Consider the following 25,966-nt stretch of genomic DNA (forward strand, 5'->3'; position numbering starts at 1 on the left):
ACAAACAAGGCAGGAACACGGAAAACACGGGAACAAAGGAAAAACCCTCAATGGGGAAATAAACACAAGACTGAGAAAACAGGCAGGGAACACATACCAGGCTAACAACATTCAACGATAGACACCGACTGAACAAACAGACAGGGTTTAAATACACGGACATGGGAAGACAGGAACCAATGAACAAACAGAACTCAAACAAGATAATAAACAGAAGCAGATGGCAAATTAACGAGGGCAGGTGCAAACAATGAACGGTGAACACGAAAGCTGACAAGGAGACTATGAAGTTAAACAAGGGACAAAAGTGATAAACAAAGGGTAACAGTGAGAACAAAACGAGGTCACCGTAACAGAGCCCCCCCTCAAGGATCGGATTCCAGATGATCAACAGTAACATGACATAAAACAAAAAATGTCCATTGACTGGGGGCACAAAGGGCAGGCAGGAAGTCCAAGGGGGCACAGAGGGCAGGCAGGAAGTCCAAGGGGGCAACGAGGGGCAGACAGGCAGTCCCTGGGGGCACAAAGGGACAGGTTTGGGTGGCCAGGGAGGTATCGACTGGGCAGGGACAGGTTTAGATGGCCCGGGGGCTGGCCATAAGGCAAGGGCCGGCTCAGGGGGCCTAGGAGGTGGCCACAGGACAGAGGCCAGTTTAGGTGGACTGGGAGATGGCCGTGGGCCAAGGGCCGGTTCAGGGGACCTGGGACATGGCCACAGGACAGTGGCTGGTTTTGGTGGCCTAGGAGATGGCCATGGGGCAAGGACCGGTTCAGGAGGTCTGGGAGCTGGCCACAGGGCAAGGATAGGTTCAGGAGGCTTGGGACCTGGCCGTAGGAGCAAGGACAGGTGCAGGAGGTCTGGGAGCTGACCTCAGGGCAAGCACAGGCTCAGGTGGCCTGGGAGCTGGCCATAGGGCAAGAATAGGTTCAGGAGGCCTGGGAGCTGGCCACAGGGCAGGGACAGGTTCAGGAGGCCTGGGAGTTGACCACGTAATGTGGGTAGGCTTGGAGGACCTGGGTGGTGGCCACAGGATAGGGGCCGGCGGAGCCGCGTGGGGCGGAGCCAAGGAGGACTTCGGAGGCGGAGCCGTAGAAGACTTGGGAGGCCCAGGAGGCAGGGCCGAGGGAGGCCCAGGAGGCGTTGGAAGCGGAGCCATTGGATGCTCTAGAGGCGGAGCCCTAGAAGGCTCTGGAGTCTCTGGGAGCAGAGCCGTAGGAGGCTCGGGAGGCGGAGCCGTAGGAGGCTCGAGCAGGCAGAGCCGTAGGAGGCTCGAGAGACTCTGGAGGCGGAGAGACTTGAGGGGTGGCGCCCTGGGAGGCTCGAGAGACTTGAGAGGCGGAGCCCTAGAAGGCTCAAGAGGCTTGAGGGGCGGAGCCCTGGGAGGCTCAAGAGGCTTGAGGGGCGGAGCCCTGGGAGGCTCAAGAGGCTTGAGGGGCGGAGCCCTGGGAGGCTCAAGAGGCTTGAGGGGCGGAGCCCTGGGAGGTTCGAGAGGCAGAGCTCTGGGAAGCTCGAGAGGCGGAGCTCTGGGAAGCTCGAGAGGCGGAGCCCTGGGAGACTCAGGAGGCAGAGCTCTGGGAAGCTCGAGAGGAGCACTGGAAGACTCGGTAGGCGAAGCTCTGGAAAGCTCGGAAGGCTCGGAAGGCGGAGCTCTGGAAAGCTCGGAAGGCGGAGCTCTGGAAAGCTCGGAAGGCGGAGCTCTGGAAAGCTCGGGTGGCTCGGAAGGCGGAGCTCTGGGAAGCTCGGAAGGCGGAGCTCTGGAAAGCTCAGAAGGCAGAGCTCTGGAAAGCTCGGAAGGCGTTGGCGCTTGGACGGTCATGGCTACAGACGCTGGCTCAGGAACGGTCGAGGCTACAGGCGCTGGCTCAGGGACGGTCGAGGCTACAGGCGCTGGCTCAGGGACGGTCGAGGCTACAGGCGCTGGCTCAGGGACGGTCGAGGCTACAGGCGCTGGCTCAGGGACGGTCGAGGCTACAGGCGCTGGCTCAGGGACGGTCGAGGCTACAGGCGCTGGCTCAGGGACGGTCGAGGCTACAGGCACTGGCACACGGATATCTGAGGCTACAGGCACTGGCTCATTGACGTTTGAGGCTATCGGCACTGGCTCATTGATGTTTGAGGCTACAGGCGCTGGCTCGGGGACGGTCGAGGGCTCAGGCTCGCTCACCGTGGCTGACGAGGACTCAGGCTCGCTCACAGTGACATGCGTAGGCGTAGGCTCGCTCACCATGACAGGCGTGGGCGCTGGCTCGCTCACCGTGGAATGCGTGGGCGCTGGCTCGCTGACCGTGGAAGGCGTGGGCACAGGCTCGCTGACCGTGGAAGGCGGAAGCCCGTCTTCTCTCCCTCCTCCGGGCAGATGAAGAGGGCCGCGCTGGCTTGCTGACCAAGGCAGGCGTGAAGGGACGAACCACGGGTTCTCCTCGATGACGCCCACAGTGAACGGTGAAGCGCAGACCAGCAGAGTCTCTTCAATAAACTCGCGGATCGTCCAGCCGCGCGTCGATGGTGGTAACCGCTCCTAGAGCGTACAATTCAGGTTGGCCTGAAAAAACACCACCAGGTCGGAGTCAGGGAATTCGGTGGCACTCGCAATCGCGAGGAAATCGCGGATGTGGTCCTCCACTGGACGGTTTCCCTGCCTAAGGCTGAGCAGATGGCAGCTTGCTCGCAGAACCGCTGGATCCATTGTTTTGGTCGATCGTTCTGTTGCGAATGGGCAGCGAAGGCAGACGAGGAGATGCGGATCCAAGTGCAGTTCAACTTTATTAAGGGAACAAACAAGGCAGGAACACGGAAAACACGGGAACAAAGGAAAAACCCTCAATGGGGAAATAAACACAAGACTGAGAAAACAGGCAGGGAACACATACCAGGCTAACAACATTCAACGATAGACACTGACTGAACAAACAGACAGGGTTTAAATACACGGACATGGGAAGACAGGAACCAATGAACAAACAGAACTCAAACAAGATAACAAGATAATAAACAGAAGCAGATGGCAAATTAACGAGGGCAGGTGCAAACAATGAACGGTGAACACGAAAGCTGACAAGGAGACTATGGAGTTAAACAAAGGACAAAAGTGAAATCTAAGGAGTTACAAAAGTGACAAAAATGATAAACAAAGGGTAACAGTGAGAACAAGACGAGGTAACCCTAACACTCAGCAGCTGTATCAGAAGCCTCATCGCATCTGTGGTAACTTGGTTTTAAAAATGAATTGGGTAATATAAACTAAGCAAAATGTTATAAATTTGCACTAAATAATAAACAAACTGCATATATTTGCTAGATTTAGGCCGCAAAATAAGGCACAAACGCGTCATCTGAAGAAAGTCTATTGATGACTCACGCGCTCTCTCTTTATCCAATGTTATGCTCTCAAGAATGAGAATTTACCTACCTCTAATACCACCTGCACTATAAAAAAGTGTCAACCTACAATTGTTACTATAAGGAACTATTTCTACCTGATCTAAATGTTTTATTTCATTTTTTTTTTTATGCATAATCTAATGTATTTTAAATGTAAGTTAACATTTGTGTTTGTGTGTGCATGTGTGTGTGTGTAGCAAATCATGTTAGCTAAAAAAAAAAAACTAAAGACTACTGGCTATTTAAATAAATACAAATAAAAGAGCGAGACCTTCAATATGTCCTGTGCCAGCTTCCTGATTTAATAGGAAATACATATAGAGGAAAGAAAACATCGCTCAAGGCAAAAAATTAGACTCTTTGAAATGGAAAGTTTTAAAGTATTTAATGAAAGGATGAGAAAAAAAGTCAGTCTGCTGACTTTAAATACTCACAGTCTTGTAAGATTGTAAAGGCCTCTGAAAGTGTGTGGATGCACCACTTTAATTCTGTTGTGCTGGAGATACCTGAAACAGTTCACAAGGAGTCACAGTATTAAAAACGTGTATTTGACTGAGGATTCCTCTCTCTTCAAGATGTTGTTGTTTAATGTATGCATTGCAGCTGTAAGAAAACCTCAGATGTCATAATGGTCTCAACCTGTCTGAGTTCTTTAAAAAAAACAAAAACATGAACAGTCACATCCTTACCAGTACTGTTGAGAACACAGTGTTGTTTTTGCTTTCTATACAAGCTGATATTTGAGAATTAAAATGTTTAACACTTTGAAATGACTTCAATTAATAAATGAACTACATTATATAATGCTTAACAGATCATTTATTAATGCATATTTCAGTTGTTAGAAATGCCAAATAAACTCATATTTGAAAGTACATGTACTTCTGATCTGGTCTAAAGCACTTTGTAATAATTATGATGACTTTTTCCAAAGAGTTTATTTTGGTTTCTTAGAATATAAGATTTCTTTCGACATTGAATGTGAAAAATAAATAAATCCCATTGACTTCGAAAGAAGGACCTGAGCCATATCTAGTGACCACAATATTATACAGACTTGGGTTTGTAGCTCTTTTGACTTGGTCCAATAAGCAACCACCCTCAACACCTTAGCAAACACATAGCAATGTGCTAAAACCATCTCAACACCGTAGCATTGTGGTCGCCCAATTTGTACAGGCAGGCACCACTCAAAATGCTAAAGTCTAGTTAAAGTCTCATATACAGTATGTACTTGCTATTTGGTAATATTAGACATTAGACATGTCTAATATTAAATTACAGTGTATTCATATCCAAAGGTTCTGCATCCTGATATCTAAAATATTCACTTATGCAGAGTTTACACAACATGATTTTAAGCCTGATATTCGCTCGCCGGCAGTTTTGTGGAGATCGGCAACAAAAGCCTGAAATCATAGGCAAATTAGAGCTCACTCCCATGAGTGACGATCGCAATGTATGAACTATCAAAGACGCGATTTGAGAGATGCGCTGATGAGCAAGATATCTAGAAAGTTAAATACCTGGACCTGTCTGCGATTCTTAATCGTGCAATGTGAATACAACTGCAGCGTTGACCTACAGCCAATGAGAGAGCAAGAAACGGGCACGGGATGTTCAGTGGGAGGAGTCCTGATGTACACGCAACAGAACATCAACTAGCATGGCTGCGATATCAAGAAAGTCTCATTGGACCGAAGAAATGGAGGAAAAATTTGTGGAACATTGGCAGGAGCACCAGTGCCTATTTGCTGTTTCCTCTGAACTGTACCACAACCAGGTGGAGAAAGAGAAGATTTGGAGAGTAACTGACAAATCTCTTGGACAGTCAGGTAAGCAAATACGTAGATTTTTCAGTAGGAGGTACTTTTTCATATTGTAACCAATAAAATATATGATTAAAAACATACACATCATATTCTGAAATGCATAACATATGATCATGCATTTGTTTTCATATCTCGTATCACTTCTTGCATGTACTCTGTTGTGAAACGTAATTTGAAGTCCAGGCAGAGTCGTCGGGGATTCGCCAATAGTTAAATGTTTTGTAATGTGTTCACCCCTGTCGCCGGTTCGTCGTGTAATTTCAAAATGCTGCAACTTCCATCACAAGACAGACAATGGTGTAATATGAACGGTACCACAATCCGACGTCTTTGAAAGTTGTATAGTGTGTAGGAGGCATTACTTGACTCTGAGCTCTAAAATAGAGGCATTATGGTTCGTATTCCCATATTATTTTTGCCACTGCTGAGAGATTAAATTTAATCATACACCAAAGTCTCCATCTGCCACTAGATCAAGTATGTTGTTTGGACAAAAACATGGGCTGATTTTGTTTGAGTCAGCTGACAATCCTGAACGCAACAGAACCAGACGATACACACAACAAAGAAGCTGATCTGACTGAGACATGCAAACACGTACAAAGATTCACCAGCTGCAGAAAGAAAAGAAAAGAAAAGAAAAGAAAAGAAAAGAAAAGAAAAACAAAACATTGAGCCATTTTTGACATTTTTGATCAAACTCCTGCTGAGCGCACAGAACATCTTATTCCATGAGAAACGTTTATTCTTACTCTCCTCAGACTTCTCACTAGGATAGCACAGTGAAAACGAGTAAGCAACATTTTTATAAACATTTGAGATAATGCCAAGAATGACTTTTTCCAGAGCAATCATAGCATTATACACTTGACACGGTAAAATGTTACTGGATTAAGCTGAGAGGGTCTTACAGCTTTTGAAGGCTCTGGTACTTGAAGAACATGTCAGCATTCAGCTTCCTCAGCCGGTTCCTCTGCAAGGACCTGTGATATGAAAGAACAAGAGATTATATGAAAGGAAGCGAATCTATGAAAGTAAAACTAAAATTATTGTATTTTCTTAATAATGCACAACAATAACCACCCTTTTTTTTCCAGCTCAACAAAGACATATGAGATGACATCACTTTGGATTATATATTAAAAACTATGCCAATGACAAATTATCAGAAAGTGACCCACTTTACCTTTGTTTACCCTATAGACTTTTATAAGTTCAGTCATGATGAGTTCGGAAAAAGATTAAGGTGTTATAATGGATATGACAATTTGGTAGGTTTGAATTTAGTGGACTAGATCTGCTTCCACTGCTGCTGCATATTATGAATAATATCTACTACTAGAACATAAACAGACATGCTGCTTCTGCGGCTGCACCATCAGACATACACACAATCCACTTGAATCAGTTCTAGACAGGTGGTGCTGGGGAGAAGGAGGGTTTCAGAAAGAAAACGTAGCATGAGGCAGTGAAACAGACTTACCAGCAACTGAGAAAATGTAAGTATTAAACAAAAAGAGTACGCAAGTTGATTGATTAACAGAGATTTGTCAGCATGGTTTATGTTTCCATGGTAACAGTGTCTTCTCTGATTGGTGCATGCTTCTTTAAGTTTATGGGTAGTGTAGTTCTTGACCAGGAATTCGTCAAGGGGCTGTTCAGATAGAATGCATTTTTGCCTAAAAAAAGGCTAGATGCAGTGCAAAGAAGGGAACAGAATACAAGTCTCGAGACACGTTTTCATTTGTGATACATTTAAGAAGTAAACACAGTGAAAAAATGAATCTGGATCTTAATCTTGTTTTTGATTAAAATGCCTTTGGATTCTCTTTGCCAAATGAAATAACAATGAATAATTATTTTTTTTTGGATAATTGTTTATTTATACACGGTCAGAGTGTTTGGGGTGATTACTAGGGTGTTGCTATGTGGTTGCTAGGGAATTACTAAATGGCAGCAAGATTGTTGCTTACTGGTTCAAGTCTTAGCCCATACAGTCTCTATAAAATCCTGATCACTAGACATGTGTGGGGACATTTCAATGGAAGTCTATGGGATTTTTCTCTAATTTTTGTCCACCAGAATATTTATAGTCTGAAATGAAATGTTTTATAATTTTTTTTTATAAAAACCTAGATTTTGTGTTTGTTTCAAACAAATAAAATTGGGAAGTATTCTAATTACCACCACTGATATATAGGGGGCATTCTTTCCAGATTAAATGAATGAAAAACAACATGGCAGTGTTCATGTTTATAATAAAAAAGGTGCTATATATCTACTGTACTCTACCGGGTCTTATTTTTTTCACCCGAACAAAACAAGTCCAAAACAGAAGGTTTAAAACAAAGTTGTTTTAACTTGACAAAGTGTCTTCCAAACACTGCACTCTTGTGCTAGACACTGAAAAAGATTTACATAGAAAACAATTTCACAACAGCACAGACATAGAGAAAAACGAGTCCTGTGTGAATATCCCCTAAAGAAGCATATACTACTGTATTATCTAGCAGCCTCTTCTAACAGAGCTTATGGTAGGTCTGTCTTGAAAGGTTTACATATTATTGCTAAAAATACATTTTTCAATGGAGAAAATTAATGAGATTTTTATTTCCGGAACCCTACTGGTGGGCTCTATAGATGAGAACATCCATTGAAAAGCCAATGGCAGTGTGAGTACTGACATCTCTTCCTTTGTTATGTAACAGAAAACAATTCTGAAGTGAATTGCATTCACTGTTATTTGAGTAGGGCATTGATCATCAAAGTCAACATATGACGTCAAAGCACTGCTATAATTATAATGAATATGTCTGTATTTCCAGAGACCATTTCAGTTGAGTGAGGTAGAATTCACATGGAATTGAAACATTAATATTATTTAGATCCGATTACTTTTGGATTGTTTCGACCATCTATCGGAACAAATAAGCTTCAGAGATATTTACAAAAGCACTACTACTAATATAAACATAGATACATTCAGAGTCAAAGAATGAGAAGTGGTGTTTAGTCAGGTTATTTAGGCTCAAGTCTGTTTAATTATTGAGATATTTTATATTCAGGAGGAGAATCAGGGGTTGAAAGTGAATGTTTGAGATAAGGCGTTTAAAAGCAATAATCTCTGTAAATGCATTAGAGAGAAGGCAGTGTTCATCCTTGAAATCAGAGAGTGACACTGCATTTAATACACCTTGCAGAGTTCCCTGAATAACTGTATGGTAGATGTGAATTTACTGTTTGTTTGTGGCATACTAATGAACAGCAGAAAATACAACTTTGCAATACAGGAAATTGGGCCTAATTAGGAAGCAGCCTTTGCTGATACGGTACATGAATATGAATTTCCCCCCAAAAAATTAAACTCCTGATCTGCTAGAAAGGTTCATATCAGTCACAGTTAATAGGTAAACAATACAGATTTATATGAGGACCAGAGCAAAAATTAGAACAAGGCTTCTCAGTCACGTTATGTGGAGAAAAATGTAGGCATTAATATCTTTATTGCTATTATTACAGTTTTCACTGCTTCAAAATCATCTAAAGACCAGCAAAAATAGAAGGGAACTTAATTGAAGTTAATTAAAGCAGTTAATTAAAGGTGCTAAAAGTGAATGTTTTTGAATACCACACATACTGTATATTCCACTATATATCTGGTATTAAACAGAGGCGGCGGCAGCCGATTTTGCCGGGGCTTCAGCCCCGAATGTTTTGAGTGTAGCCCCGAATGTATTTTGAAAAATTGACTGACAAATATGAAACCGGACAATAGCCTATGTAAACCCCCGAAATCATAAGTTGCCTTATTTCTTTGTGCTTTGGCTTTGCACATACTGCATACAGCCTGTAAAAATAGTCATAGGCATAATCTAGCCTATAGAATAAGTTCCTTTGCTGTCGGTAGCCTATGGGCTACTCCGTTTCTTCCTCTCTGTTAAATATGCAGAAGGTAGAGGAAGAGCTTGCATAGTCGTTGACATCAACTAATGTTACTTAGTGGCGAGTTAACAGCAGTTAGCAGGAAAAACAGCAAAAATGAAGTAAATGAGGCTTTGGGGATTTTTCCGAAAGAAGTCAGTGGGTAAGAATTCACATTTGTTTTTGTCCTTAAAGTCTGAAGATCATCATCTGGCTGGCTTTCACCCACAGTAGGCTAAACCTCAAGAGGTCCACTACCGACTGTTATTACATGTTGTAGCCTCTAGCCTCATTGTTAGCGGATCCGCCTCTCACGCCGAAGACGTCGGTTCGAGTCCCGTTCGGAGAGTACTTTTCTTGTTTATCAGGTGTTGTTTTCGCTAAGGATAACCAATAAGCATTAGCATAAAATGTATGCGTGACTTGTTTTGTGATATTAGTTTGTAGTAAATATACACTTTGATGTAAATGGTTTTGTAGAGAGTAGCAAAGATGAGCTACAGACTGAGGAGCAGCAGCAGCAGCTGTGCCAGAATCAGGCATGGAAACTGGTAACAATTAATCAGTCACTTTACATTAGAGAAAGTTAAAAGTGAAACATTGTTTATCCCAATGCTCCTAATGATCCTAATGAAAGGATTTTGACAGATGAACATGGAGAATTATATACAGTTTGATGCCATGGTGTGTCAATGAACTTAGACTAAAGTAATTCCTGTATTCCTTTAACTTAGGATCTTATACATCATTTTGACTATTTATGTCAAAAAATATAAATTATTTATATTCAATATTTTTTTTAGCTCACTTTACTCACTATAATATAACTCTTTTGTGATGACTTGATTGTAACGTACATGAAAATTCAAGAATCATGATAGATCTTAGGGCAATCCCACTGATCTGCTCTTCCCAATACATTTTCTTCATGGTATTGGTCTACAATTTGAAATATGTAGCATTTGATGAATTAGTTGTTTGAAGCTGATTTGCAATAAGTTATGTGCTGTATCTGTTCTTTTGCACCACAGATGATTCGGAGAGGAGAGATAATGAGTTAGTCGAGGATAGTACTAGAGTGGAAGATTTAGGAACTGTAGAAACAGGCCCAGCCAGCGCAAAACTCAAAGAATACCCTCTCACCAGCTTTGGACTACAGAGAAGTGGTTGCTAGTGTGAAAATAAAATTGTCTGGGCTAAGCCCCAGATGTCCTTCAATGCTGGAAACACCTCTGGTATTAAACAGACATCACTTAGTAGCTGTGCTGAGGTATCACACCAATCATGTGTAATAGTAAAGAAGAGCCACTCAAAAAACTAGCCAACATTTTTTGAAACACTATGTCTGTCAGTCATGCTAACAGGTATAGGGAGGGTGGGGTTTTGGAAGGGTGTGTGACTGAAATAACCAAAATGGCAGAAATCGCTCATAGCACTTTTAAAAGAATAATACTCTATTACTCTGAATTTTGTATGAATTTAGCAAATAATAGGAGATAAAGTTGAGATCGTCTAGGTTACTGTTGTAACCTCCGTTCCCTGATGGAGGGAACGAGATGTTCTGTCGAGTGAAGCGACACTAGGGGACTTCTTTGAAGGCCTCGGTTACATCTGAACTTGAGAAAAGGCCAATGAAAAATTAGCAGACAGAATTTGCATGTCCCTCCCCAGACATATGTGTATAAAAGGAGGGAATCATGCATCTGTCCATTCAGGTTTTGCACTGAGGAGCCGAGAATAAGGTTCGGCCATAGCAGTAGCTCGGTTCAGCATCGTGGCCAGGGGGACACAATGTCCTGTTCCCTCCATCAGGGAACGGAGGTTACAACAGTAACCTAGATGTTCCCCGTCTGTCACACACTTCGATGTTGTGTTGAGTGAAGCGACACTAGGGATCCCTATTCAGTCATGCCATGCTCTGAACTGTGTACGTGCACCACCGATGCAGGTGCAGGCAGACCCGTATACATGCACTGCTGATGCAGGTGCAGGCAGGCAGTTGCGTCCAAAGTGACAGGCTGCATCAGACTGGACGTACACTTTCCCAATGCCCCATAAAAACATCATAATCTTTTTAGGTTCCCGGCACCCCGAAGGGGGGAACAAAGCGACGTGCCAAGCATCGGAGCAGGCCGCGCCAGCCATGCCTTTTCTCTCTCTATGTTTCTCACATAGAGTTAAAGCGACTGGGGCCATCTTAACGCTATCACATGCATCGGGGAACGTGTTATTTTCCAACTCCTATTCTTTCAGGGGGAAAAGACCCCACGGAGACCACCACCTGCCCAGACTGGGAGGAGGTAAAGAGTGGTGAAATAAGTAACATGGGTTTTCAGGCCACATGTGGGAATAGCGTGGTGGTAGATCCTACCACCTGCGAGCGAGGAGTTGCTACAATCACAGCGACCGTGGGGCAGCGGGTACTGCCCAAGGGGGTCCGTCCATAGGGGGATCGTACTGTGGAAAATACACACAGGAGGATTAATCCACAAGGGCCTATCCTGTGGAGCACCTATTCCAGTACAGAGTAATTTTAGTACACTTAGTGGGTCTGGTCGGGGAATTCCTCCGCTGAATTTGCGGACCAGAGGGCTAGGGAGGAAGAACATCCAGGGAGCACAAATCTAGTGGCCTCTCCTGGGGAAAAAGAGTGCACGTGATCACCTCAGTGGAGGTGAAAGGTGCTATGCGCAAGCGGAACACCTGGTCAGACGTTCCGCATTCCTGAGTTCTACTTGCTCGGACCAGAGAGAACACCTGAGACTCAACCCTGAGATTGTAAAATATCATAAAGGTATTGGGCGTTGCCCAGCCCGCTGCTCTGCATATGTCTGCTAAGGAGGTGCTGCTGGCCAGTGCCCACAAGGATGCCACACTTCTCATCGAGTGTGCCGTCATAGTGAGCAATGGGAGGTCTCTTGGGAAGCGAAGAGGTCTATCTGTGCTTTGCCGAACTGCTCCCAAATCAGATGGACCGCCTGGGGGTGGAGACTCTACTCTCTGCTGAGCGTACCTTGTCCCAACAGCACATCTGCTGCAGTGTTGAGGTTGTCCGGGATGTGAGTGGCGTGCAACAACCTGAGTTGCTGCTTGCTCCAAAGGAGGAGATGGCGGGTGAGTTGTGACATATAACGAGAGCACATGACGTCTTGGTGATTTATGTATGCTATTGTAGCGGTGCTGTCTGTTCGGATCAAGACGTGCTTGCCCCGTATTAGCGGGAGAAACCTCCGCAGGGCAAGGATTACAGTCAGCAACTCTAGGCAGTTGATGTGCCAACCCAGCCCTGTTTGGAGGCAACTGTGGTGACCAGAACACGTCGGGACACCTGCTGTATGGGGACTCCTGTCTGCAGAAAACAGAGGTCTGTCCAGGGGTTGAAAGTCTGGTGGCAGGCGGGGGTGATAAACACACGGTATGTCCCGCAGCACCATGCCCATCTCGGGACTCGAGTCTGAAGCCAGTGCTGAAGTGGTCACATATGCATCAACTTCAGTGGCGCGACTGCCGCGTAGGATGCCATATGCCCCAGGAGCCTCTGGAATTGTTTTAGAGGGATTGCTGTGCCTGGCTTGAATAAGGTGAGGAATTTCAGCACCGACTGAGCACGCTCGTTGGTGAAGCGCGCTGTCATTGAGACTGAGTCTAACTCCATGCCGAGAAAAGAGATGCTCTGAACCTGGGTGAGCTTGCTCTTTTCCCAGTTGACCTGAAGCCCTAGACGGCTGAGGTGCCTGAACACCTGGTCCTTGTGGGTGCATAGTGACTCTCGAGAGTGGGCTAGGAGGAGCCAGTCGTCAAGGTAATTGAGTATGCGAATGCCCACTTCACTTAGCGGGGCAAGGGCTGCCTCTACAAACTTCATGAAGATGTGAGGGGACAGGGACATACCGAAGGGTAGGACTTTGTACTGATACGCCTGGCCGTTGAACGCGAACCGTAGGAAGGGTTGGTGTCGAGGCAAGATAGAGATGTGGAAGTACGCGTCCTTCAGGTCTACCGCTGCGAACCAATCTTGATACTGGACGCAAGTTAGAATGTGTCTTTGCGTGAGCATTTTGAACGGGAGTTCGTAGAAACCCTTCTTCATCTCGGCTGGAGAGACAGGCTCTATATCGCGCCTTTGAGTTAAACGGGTTGCGATCTCCGCATGCAGGGTGTTGGTGTCTTTGCCATGCACCGAGGTAAAGAAGACACTGACGAAAGGGGGCGGGGGCCTGGCGAACTGAATCGCGTTGACGAGTCGGATGGTCCTGGCCAAACAGCACGATGGGTTGGGAAGTGAGAGCCACACGTCCAATTTCTGTGCGAGGGGCACTAAGGGGACGATCGTTTTTGACGTACCTGGTGAGGCTTCGCAGCTGTGCGGAGCAGGTAGTGTGGCGTCGGGTGGCAAAAGCACGTCCCGAGGCTTTGGTGCTAAGAGAAGATGCAAAGCACCTACCTGGCTCCGCACACCCGGCAGGGGGCGGGTTAGTGACTGAGGAGGAGGCCCGTGTAGATGTCCTCTGGACTCGTCAGAACCGGCCGGATGGAGGGCAGCAGTTGTGGGTCCGGAGGCGAGAGGTCCGCGTCCGGGGTGCTGGAGTGTGGCACCGGGTTACCGTAAGAATGGCATTTGCGGGCCAGGTGACCCAGGAAAAGAGGAAATTGCTCTTGGACTATTGTCCACCTGGGGGACCTCCAAGTACCTGTGGGCCGACCCGCCGTCGATGGTAGTGAGAGTAGATGAGTGAGGAGGTCGGTTGCGGGCAGTGAAAGGTGCCCTCCATGACCTCGTCAGCTCATCATGCACCACCATGGTGGTGGATGTGAGCTACTCCCAGACCTGGGCAGAACAGAATGTTCCAGTCCAGCCCCCCGCATGTCGGCTATCTGGCCATCAGTCTGACTGGGCGTGCCGAACCGAAGGCTGCAGTCCAGTAGAGTCTTCCGCATCAGATGCTGGAACGCTCTCCGATGCAGCGGTGAACTCATCATCCAGCTCAGGGGCTTGAGGGATTAAACAGACTGGCCATGAGGCGAGCTGCTCTCACCTCCAGATTGGATGGAAGTCAACGTGTGTGCTGGGGGCGGGTGCTTCGTGGGGATCTACCCGGCGAAACAGAGCCCGCTGCCATCCCCAAATCACCTCCATCGCCAGCTGGGTCATCATCAATCCCATGGGAAGAAGGAGCAACGCGGGGGGCAGCTGGAGTGGCTGCCTCTTTAAGAAGGAAAGCCGCGACCGCAACGTTGCCATGGTAAGGTTCTCGCAGTGAGAATATGAACCATCCACAAACGGCGCCTTAGTGTGATTGCTGCCCAGACACACGAGACAGCACCTGTGACCGTCAGGAGCGGAGAGAAATCGACCACATCCAGGAACTTCACAGGGGCGGAAGGGCATCTTTTTAAAGACGCGTCCTGAAAAGGACGTTCAATTCCAGTCGTGTATTTGCTCTTTTGTGCAGAGAAGGAGAAAGCCGCTGATATGCGCCATAGGATCCAACAGCTTAAGCTCTGCAGAGGTGAGTGGAACAGTAAGTGTTCTCAGCTCGCTGATCGCATAACCGCTCGGCTCTGACGAAGAAATCTGAATGGACAGACGCATGATTCCCTCCTTTTATACCCGTATGTCCGGGGGAGGGACATACAAATTATGTCTGCCAATTTCTCATTGGCCTTTTCTCAAGTTCAGAGGTAACTTCCGTAGAAGGGGGAAGTTGTCCCAGCCCCTGTACATTAATGGAGAGGTGGTGGAGCGGGTGGACAGTTTTAGGTTTTTAGGTACTACGATATCATCATCTTTAAAATGGGATGATAACATAACTACCATTACTAAAAAAGCCCATCAGAGGCTTTTTTTCCTTCGACAGCTGAGGAAATTTGGAGTTGCTTGCAAGGGTACCTTGCAGTTCTACCAGGCTGCCATCGAGAGTGTCCTTACTTTTTCTATTACTGTCTGGTATGGCAACTCTACTGTCCAGCAGAGGTCTCAGCTAGACAGGATAGTGAATACAGCCTCAAAAATCATTGGCTGCAAACTCTCCCCAATCTGTGAGATCTACGAGGCCCGTATTCGTCGCAAAGGCCTTAGAATCCTACAAGATGACACTCACCCTGCCAACTCCCTTTTCTCCATACTTCCATCAGGAAGAAGGTTAAGAGCTATTAAGACAAAAACCTCCCGCTTCCTCAATAGTACATATTGCAGAGCTATAAAATCTCTTAACAGCCCTCAACCCATGAACCAGTCACTTATGGAAAAAAGGCTCTCTTAACGAGTCTGCAGTATTTGCATATTTTTGCATTATTGGCACTCATTTTTTTATAGTGTTTTATTATACTTTTTATATATTTTATGACAACCATCAGTGTTTTTATCGATTCTATCTATCTATTGTAGAGTTGTGGATTTGCGCTCTGTATTCATATGTAATTGTCATTCCTATCTGACATCAGCCACTATAGTATCCTGGACTGTCATCCAAGTACGTGGTGAGCGGTGTGTTCCTTCTACTTTTATCTGTCTGTGTTAAGTGTCATCCCGTAGGGGATATCGTTGTGTATATAATTGTTCTATGTCTTTGGTTGCATTTTGTTGTTATGAGCACGCTGAAGCAAATCCCTAACAACTTGTTCTGAGTTGTATGGCAATAAAGTATTGAATCTGAACCGAGGGCTTCAAAGAAGTCCCCTAGTATCGCTTCATTCGACACAACTTCGATGTGAGTGACAGACAGGGAACTACTTAAAAAAGGATGCTATTATCCCCCCATCTTTATGTAACTTTTATTACACAATCACACTGTGCACACTGTGACTGATTCAGTTCCCTTCATATTTTCTCAAGTTTTTTTCAGAAGTAGGGCTTTGGTCTCTCATGCACTAATAAACCTTAATTTAGCTATCCAAGGAGACCCAAAACACTGTGGCCACACTCCACCTACACAGGGCACAAAACTCACATCATGGTGACATTAATGGAAACTGTGGGGACGTCTTTAAAGTGTGCACCATCACAGTCAAGCTCCAGGTCCCTGCACTGGCACTCAGCTGGGATGGTCCCAAGCACTGGGTGAAAGAGATTGACAGAGACAGGTTGAGAGAGAGAGAGAGAGAGAGAGAGAGAGACAGAAAATATATCAGACAACACTTTAGATACAGCACAGCCATGCTGAACTAATAAAAACTAAATTACTGTGTTACTGCAAACTGTTTGAAAGTCCTCAAGGGTATGCTCCAATGACAATTATTGGACCTCTCAATGGAATCTAATCCTTAAGGCATAGTTCACCCAAAAAGTGGCACAGAAAAAGAAACACTTCACTTATATGTTTTGTATCATAACTGATTGTTGTAAAAAAAACAAGCAGGTTATTCAGAATAAAAAACGGCAGATGGACTTTGTATGAAACACCGGAAAAGTTAATTTAAGTGAACACATCCTTACAATGAAATCAAATCAGTGTAATTTGATGGTGTCAACAGTTGAGTAATTCAATACAGCCTGCCAGACTGAATTTAGCCACACAAGATGGCACACAGTCTTTATTGCAGTTAAGCAGAGCAAACAGCCTCAAATCCAGGGCACGTAAATGCCTCTGACAGACCATCTGTGGCTCAACACTTTGTTCTAAAATAGTCTTATCTGTGCCGAACATTGCTGAAGTGAATGTACACAAACAGAACTGAAGATGCAGGCTTTAAGAAACACTAAGGAAAGGAAAGAGAAAACATCCTTTTAAGATACCAGGGGAAAAGAAACACAAAGGAAAAGCAGAGATGGTGAGAAAATAGAAGAAATAAAGTAAAGCTTTGTATAAAGCTCACACTTTTAAACCCTTTATAATGGGGGTGAATAGATCAAAGTCATCAGTGCCAACACAGAGGCTGGACTGTAATTGGTTCTTTAGACCTTTTTGTCCAGGTGGCTTGGTTCTGCTTGTTCTTCATTAATTAACAACTGTCCATGTGCTGGGGTGCATGCAGGATGTTTGTAATGTTCCCATTCCAGCATGTCAACATTAATTGCAGCTGGTTAAGCTTTTTTTTGCTAGGTAAATGTCCTAAGCCCACTGAAGGACAAAGTTAACGTTTAAAACTTTACACTTCTGATGAGAAAACTCATTCTTAAAGAAATGATTTGGGTTCAATACAAGTTCAGTCAACAGAATTTGTGGTATAATATTGATTACTGGGTTCCAGTGAGGTACCTACAATGGAAGTGAATGGGGCCAATCTGTTAACATCAAAATACTCACTGTTTCAAAAGTATAGCTACAAGACATAAAAAATATACATGTTTACATGACTTTAGAAGATACATTTGCTAACAAACCTTTTATGTGTACATATAAATCCAATTTTACAACTTCATTGCAATGACCACATAACGGCAAATACCCTAAAACCCCATAACGACCATAAAAATTATGATAAAAACAACTTAACAGCTCAAATATCACACACACACACACACACACACACACACACACACACACACACACACACACACACACACACACACACACACACACACACACACACACACACACACACACATGTTGTGTTTCCATGTTTTATGGGGACTTTCCATAGACATAATGGTTTTTATACTGTACAAACTTTATATTCTATCCCCTAAACCTAACCCTACCCCTAAACCTAACCCTCACAGAAAACTTTCTGCATTTTTACATTTTCAAAAAACATAATTTAGTATGTAAGCTGTATAAGCTGTTTTCCTCATGGGGACCGACAAAATGTCCCCACAAGGTCAAAAATTTCGGGTTTTACTATCCTTATGGGGACATTTGGTCCCCACAAAGTGATAAATACACGCTCACACACACACACACACACACACACACACACACACACACACACACACACACACACACACACTATTGTAAGGGTTTTTTATAAAATTATAAGCTTCACATTTCTTTCTTTGAACCCTCCAAAACTGGACCTATACACTTCCATTGAAAGTGCCTCAATGTAGCTTTATACACACACACACACACACACACACACACACACACACACACACACACTATTGTAAGGGTTTTTTATAAAATTATAAGCTTCACATTTCTTTCTTTGAACCCTCCAAAACTGGACCTATACACTTCCATTGAAAGTGCCTCAATGTAGCTTTATACACACACACACACACACACACACACACACACACCTCCAAATCAAGGTTTCATAATTATTGGCGCTCCTTATTTTGTGCTTATTGCAACCACCTCTGGCAAGGATAACAGCAGTCTTTTCCTGTATTATTTGAAAAGGTTAAGGAACACCTTTGGAGGGATTTTTTGTGAAACCTTGATTTGGAAGACATTGATTTTTTATTAAATCAATAAATGATTTTGGTTGGTTCCATTGAATCATTAATAAAGTACAGTATTTCTCACATGTTGGTATTTTGAGTTTATCTCTATAATTATATTGTTTATATTAGTATAAAGTATTGTTTGTGCTTTGCCAGTCAGGATGCCAGTAATTTTGCAGCCCACTGTAGAGAAAAGGAGGAATGAGTTTAAATAAATTTTTGTGGTAATCAAAAATATGCCACAAATGCTGTCGATTCAGCTTAACTTGTATTGAACCTGGAATATTCCTTAATTAAAGTGAGTACGTTGTTCCTGGTTGTACTTCAGAATAACCTTAATTGATAATATTACAAAAATATTACATAGCATTACATTATTACACTACACTGGAAAACAAAAGCGGTAACCTGCAATTATTACGTTAAGGACCTATTTCTACATGATTAATCCTATAAAAATGTACATTTGTTGGTGTAATCTAATTTTTCAGGTTCATCTATTTAGATTAAATGACATTTCTGAATTGAGTAAAACTAATTAATTTAGATGTTACCTCTTGAAGCAATTTTTATTTTCAAAATTAACAATAGCTAATCATTAGTTAATGTAAATTCAAATAGCTAGATATGTCATTAAACTTTGATTAATATAGTTTATTTTCATTACTGTAAAACAGTGGCAAAAGTATTTGGACAATTACACTACACTTAAAAAAAAAAAAATGAATGTAATTGCATTAGATAAAAAGAAAAATGTAACCAAGTGGCAATTTATTTATGAAAGATACCACAAGCATCAAAATGTTTAAATGAAAACACATCAGATATACTGTTCAAACTTGAGTGGAACTAACTTCATACTGTACATTCCCTAAAATTGTCCTTGGGACCAGGAGGAGGGTAAAACAATTGGAAAAAATGGCAAGAAAAGTGAAGTTAGATCTGAGAAACATTCTCGAAACATTTGTTCGCAGATGCTAATTTGTTTGATCTCCATTTATGTAATGCAACAAAATCCAGATATTTTGAAGTTACATAAAACTGTTTTCATACATCAGCATATTTCAACTACTGATCTGTTAAGCATTATGTAATGTTTGCCATTGAATAAATCTGTTTAACTGCACATTTGAGCAGATGTACAAACAAATATAATTTTTCAGTGTCAGGTTTGTTTATTTGAGCTTCACAGTGAATAATATTCAGCAATATCACACTGTTTTTAGACACTCAGTAGCAGCGCCATCTGAGCATGCATCTTTGACCAATATATCCCATCACCTCCAAGTTTGTGATTAAAAGTGTAAACCACATGAGGCTTGAGATATGAGCTGCCTTTAAGATATGAGTGGTTGTTCTAATCTTCTTTCATTTCCTGCCCAAGTATATGTGTAATAAAGTTTTGAAACAATCAAAAAGCCATTTAAGAAAAATAAAAACCACCAGCATAAGAATAACTTTAATCCTCTGGGGTCGACGGACGTGCTAGCGCATCCTGCTGGATTTGTTCCTCAATACAGCGGAAACAACTTAAAATACTCCGTCATTTTGGGGTATACAGATAAGTGAAAGACATCATTAGGGACTATAAAGGGTCTACTTTTATTTGTGTACACTCACAAAAACAACAAAACCTTGTGCTTTTGTAAAATAAAGAAAATAAAAAGGGTGAGCTTTCAGCCGTCTCTGTGTCCGCAAGCATATTTCTGAAACACATCACAAAAATGAACTGAAACTCTGCGAATACTTATCAAAGTAAATAGCAAAATAGTAAAATAATTGCTTAGAAAATGTCATTTGGTGAATTTTTGTGAATATTTTTCTAAAATACTTGATTACTATACTTATTTTATTGATGATGCTGTAAAAATGGTGCCTTTAGTAAGTCTGTCTGTCCTCTGGGAAGTTATTAGAACATTCTGAATGTGAAAATGTATTTTACTTCTTTTTGTATGTGTAACTTGCACGTGAATTGAATGAATGAGAGGACATATCCTATGTTTTAGCGTAGTGAGTGGAGTTTTCAGATGGTTCATATATATATATATATATATATATATATATATATATATATATAAAATAATAGTTTTCAACTTTTTTTTAATATAGGAATGTGGCTGCATCACCCTCGCCTTCACCTGCCATTCATGTTAGGGGGGGATGCAGCACCCCAATCGAAAATCAGAAAGAGTAAGTATACATTTACCCACTATTTTACCGATCTTAGTTAAATTTTGTTTATATACTTAGTGATAATACAATATGTATGTGTACCTGTGGCTTTACAAATATTGTTTTGTTGTTATGTATGCACATTATTAGAATTAGTGATTGGTAATGTTAATATAATATAGTTTTTGTTCAGATATTAGTAGAATTCTGTTTATGTACTCTGGTTTTACATAATCAATACAAAAAGTTTGTGTCTGTATGGCTTCACAAAAATGTTTTTTTTTTTTTGTTGCTATGCCTGGGCAATATTACTTTTAGTGATTGACAGTGCTAATAATATAGTTCTTTGTGTAATAAACATACTCACAGTTGTTTGTTTGTTTTACAGCTATAAGAATGATGGCGATCAGACACCTGTTGCAAAGAGGGCCAAGACAAACATTCAGTCAATCAACAGGCAGTCCACTCTGTCATGGAAAACAGATTCCTGCCTGCACAGGAACCTGCTGACACACACATTCCACAGAGTGTCTTAAAAAAATATTCTGAGAATGCAGTGTCAAATCTGTGCCACAACACCAATGCTCAGGCTGCCGGGGAGATTGCAAAGGATCACAAAAATAAATGGATAGATGTCAGCATCAATGAGATGTACCGCAACATTGGCCTGCAATTGGCCTTCATCAGGGTCTACTGGCGGCAAGACAGTCTTTTCTCTGTGCCTTTTCCTGCCACATTCATGTCAAGAGACAGATGAAGTTGAACTTCATCAGGGTCTACTGGTGGCAAGACAGTCTTTTCTCTGTGCCTTTTCCTGCCACATTCATGTCAAGAGACAGATACCGCACCATTTCATGGAATGTGCACATGATTCAACCAGATGCAGATAAGGAAAATGACAGAAAAAGGGGCACAGCTGAACATGACAGTCTTTTCAGAGTCAAACCTCTCATGGACACTATCCGTCATGCTTGTAAAGCCATCTATCATCCTAAAAGAAACTTAGCTGTGGATGAAAGAATGGTGGAATGTAAAGCAAACACAGGAATGACATTGTACATGAAAGCCAAGCCAACAAGGTGGGGCTTCAAGTTGTTTGTACTTGCTGATTCATGAAATGATACACTGTGGATCTTCCTGTGTACACCGGAAAAAACTACTTTACCACAGGCCAAGGACAATCACATAATGCTGTGACATCTCTTTTACCATGAGTACATGTGTACAAGTCCAAAGCTCCTGATAGACTTGTTTGCCATGAGGTTTGGTGCTTGTGGGACTTACAGAGACAATAGGAAGGATTGCCCACAGGATGCAACTAATCCATCAGGTGGATTCAGGATGGACCTCTTGTATTTGTGATGTGGATGGACACACGAGAGGTATCTGTCTGTTCTACTATCCATTCTGATTATACAGGTGAGACTGTGCAGATGAGGGTGAAATCAGAAGATATATGGAGGACAAAGACTTTTCCATGTCCTGCACTGGTGACTGTCTACATGGGGGGCGTTGACCTGTCTGATCAGCTGTTACAGTACTACACTGCACAACATAAAACGTCTAGGTTACGTATGTAACCTCCGTTTCCCGATGGAGGTAATGAGACGTTGTGTCAGAGAAGCGACACTAGGGGTCTTTCTTGAGCGCCGAAATATGCCTCTGACTTATGAAAAAAGGCCAATGAGGAGTTGGCAGACAGTATTTGCAAACCCAACCCCAGGACATATGGGTATTTAAGCGGCGCAAATACGGGAGTTCAGTCAGGATTTTTCTGAGGAGCCGGAAATGGTCTGGCCACAACAGTGGCTTGGCTTAGCGACATGGCGGGGAGGACACAATGTCTTGTTCCCTCCATCGGGGAACGGAGGTTACATATGTAACCTAGACGTTCCCCTTCTGTCGCTCTCTCCACGTTGTGTCGGAGAAGCGACACTAGGGGTCCCACTTTAATCATGCCATGCGCTGAGCCATGTACGTGAACTGCTGAAACAGAAGCGGGCAGGTAATCTTACGTGCAAACGAGACCAGCTGTATCAGTACTACACTGCACGTACCCTTCCCCAATGGCCCATTAAAGTCATCAGAATCCTTCTAGTTACACTAATGAGGGGAACAAGGTGATGCTTGCCAACCTGGGAACGGGCCAAGCCTGGCTGGGCCTCTTTTCTCTCTATGTTTCTCGCATAGAGCAATCACGGCCGGGGCCCTTACATGCATTAAGGGAAGGGGTCTTACCCAGTTTCCTATTCTTTCAGGGGGGGGGTAAAGGTGGTGAATACATCACATGGCTGCTTAGGTCCTATGTGGGAAAGTTGAAGCGGTGGTAGATCCAACCTCGTAGAGGGGGGAGTTGCTACATCACGGTGACCGAGGCAGCTGGAACTGCCTAAGGGAGACACGGGGGTCCACTCATGAGGGGACAGTACAGCGGAGATTACACACAGGGGGAGTCCGCGTAGGAGGCCTTTAACCTGTGGAGCACCTATTCCAGTACAGGGTAGATTAAGTAACCATAGTGGATTGGGTCGGCGAGTTCCTCCGCTGAACTGCAGACCCATGAGGGCTAGGGAGGAATCAACCAGGGATCCAAGAGGTGGGATCTCCTGGGAAAGAAGGCGCACTATTTTACCTCGGGTGAGGGAAAGGGCGCTAGGCGCAAGCGATTCACCCGGCCAGTTTGTCAGCGTGTTCCGAGATACCGACTCAACCCGGAGATTGTAGAATCTTGCGAAGGTATTGGGTGTTGCCCACCCTACTGCTCTACAGATGTCTGCTAGGGAGGTGCCCTTGGCCAGTGCCCATGAGGACGCAACACTTCTGGTTGAGTGCGCACAAACCCACAAGGGGAGGGGCACGGCCTGGGTGTGATAAGCCAATGAAATGACATCGACAACCCAGTGGGCGAGCCTCTGTTTGGAGACAGCGTTCCCTTTCCGCTGTCCCCCGAAGCAGACAAAGAGCTGCTCAGAACATCTAGAGCTCTGCGTGAGGTCCAAATAGACACGCAAAGCACGTACCGGACACAGCAACGTAAGGGCTGGGTCTGCCTCCTCCCGAGGCAGCGCTTGCAGGTTCACTACCTGATCTCTGAAGGGGGTGGTAGGAACCTTGGGCATGTAGCCTGGTCGCGGTCTTAGGATCACATATGTGTCTGCCGGACCGAACTCCAGGCAAGTGTCGCTGACAGAGAACACTTGCAGGTCCCCGACCCTCTTGATGGAGGCGAGCGCGATCAGAAGGGCCGTTTTGAGAGAGAGGGCCCTGAGTCCAGCTGAGCCAATCGTCGAGGTAGTTGAGGATGCCAGCTTCTCGGGGCGGGGCAAGGGCTGCCTCTGCGACTTTCGTGAAGACGCGAGGGGACAGAGACAGGCCGAAGGGGAGGACTTTGTACTAATATGCCTGGCCGTCGAACGCGAACTGTAAGAAGGGTAGATGTCTCGGCAGAATCGAGACGTGGAAGGAGCGTTCAGGAAGCGAGTCTTGTCGGTTTCACGCATCTCGACCAAGTTCAGCCACAGATGACGTTCTTGGACCATCAGCGTGGCCATCGAGTGCCTGTGCTGTGACGTCAGCTCATCGTGCACCTCCTGGAAAAATGGGACCGGGGGTCGAGGCTGTGAGCGCCGCCCGGACCCCAGGAACCAGTCATCCAGCCGTGATGGCTGTGGGGAGGATGGAGGGTTCCAATCCAGCCCCACGCTAGCGGCGGCCCGGGAAAGCATGTCGGTCATCTGAGCGTCGGCCTCAGCCTGTGCTTCCTGGCCCTAAAGCGGCAGCCCAGGGGAGTCCTCCGCGTCAGATACCACGCTCTCCTATGCAGCGGCAAGCTCATCGGCTTCGAGCTCGAGAGGATAGGCAGACTGGCTGTGAGGCGAGCCGCTGTTTCCTCGAGCACGGACGGGAGTCAACGAGAGTGCCGGGGGGCGGGTGGTCCGAGGGTGTAACCGGCGGAGCAGCACCAGCTGCCATCCCCAAATCACTTCCAGCGCCAGCCGCATCGTCCTCAATCCTGTGGGAAGAAGGAGCAATGCGGGGGGCGGCTGGAGTGGCATGCTTTCTGTTGAAAGCAAGCCGCGACCGCAACGTTGTCATGGTCATGTTCTTGCAGTGAGAACATGAACCATCCACAAACGCAGCCTCGGTGTGATCGCTGCCCAGACACACGAGACAACGCCTGTGGCCATCTGAAGCGGAGAGCACTCTACCGCATCCAGGAACAACACAGGGGCGGAAAGGCTTCTTGAGAAAGACGCGTCCTGAAAAGGTCATTCAACGCCGCTCTGTTTTGCTCTTTTAGAGGAAATTACTCTTTTAATAAAATCCCTCTTTTTTGAAAAACTCTTTCTGAGTTTGTCTGCACTGTCGAAGCGCCCAAGAGCAAGAATGCACAGCCGTGCACGAAGGAGAAAGCCGCTGTTGTGCGCCGTCAGATCCAACAGCATGCAGAGCATCAGAGGAATAGCAGGAACTGGTGTGTAACTCACAGCAAACTGCATACACGACCATCGGCTCCGAATAAATTTTCTGAATGAACTCCCGTATTTGTGACCGATCACGGAAAGTAGGGACACAAGTCGGTTTTGGGGCATTTTGAGTTATTCACAGATTCTGAAAGTGTAGTCTCCAAGCTTTCCAACGATTTGTAACGCATGGAAATCTGACAATATTTGGAGAAGTTGTGGCCATTTGAAGGTAGGCACTCAAAAAAGCTAAAAGGGGAGAAAACGGCCTCAAAAGATTGTGCAGTTCTCACCTCTCTCTGCTGCTGGGAGTGACAATAGGGCTCATTTACATCTCATTTAGATAAGCCATACCCCTGTAAAGCTCCCCCTGTAAACATGGACTAAACATGAGATAACGTGTACGTGTTCTTAGAATGAACAAAAAACGACAAACTTTGATGTTTATGGAAACTCACCCCATAAGAAACAGAAAAGTATTCTTGCAGATCTCGTTGCCTCCAATGAAATAAGTCGTTCGGGCACACTTTCTCTTTGTCGGGGTCTTCTTTGTGGATGTAACCATCTCCGAAGTTTGCACTGTGCGTCTGTTTGCCTCTAAATGTCCAATAATTCGCATGACGCCAGTCCGATACATTCTTCCTCGTCTTCATCTTCGCTCAGTTGTAGATTAGGGATATTATTCAGTCTTATCATGCCACTTTCATCGTCGCTCAGATCGTCTTCAGAATCAGTGAATGCTTGTTCATAAGCATCCGGCTTGTCGAAGAAGTACTTCAAAACATTTTCGTTGTAACGGCCACGGTTCAGCTCGTCTGCGACATTCTTTGCGGCGTCCATCTTCATTGAATTTTGATATCAGATA

The 25,966-nt window shown here is 44.4% G+C and overlaps 1 protein-coding gene across 1 annotated transcript in view; it reads right to left on the reverse strand.

Annotated features, from left to right (window-relative positions):
• rxfp1 (relaxin family peptide receptor 1) overlaps positions 1–25,966 on the reverse strand; it is a 107,189-nt gene that overhangs the window by 26,963 nt on the left and 54,260 nt on the right. The window contains exons 4-6 of the mRNA XM_052154490.1: positions 16,089–16,194; positions 6,129–6,200; positions 3,820–3,891 (exon numbers count right to left, since the gene is read on the reverse strand). Of these exons, the coding sequence (XP_052010450.1) occupies positions 3,820–3,891; positions 6,129–6,200; positions 16,089–16,194 (250 nt within the window). The remainder of the gene's footprint in view (positions 1–3,819; positions 3,892–6,128; positions 6,201–16,088; positions 16,195–25,966) is intronic.

The sequence above is a fragment of the Xyrauchen texanus genome, chromosome 23 (genome assembly GCF_025860055.1).
Source record: "Xyrauchen texanus isolate HMW12.3.18 chromosome 23, RBS_HiC_50CHRs, whole genome shotgun sequence".
NCBI classification, from domain to species: Eukaryota; Metazoa; Chordata; class Actinopteri; order Cypriniformes; family Catostomidae; genus Xyrauchen; species Xyrauchen texanus.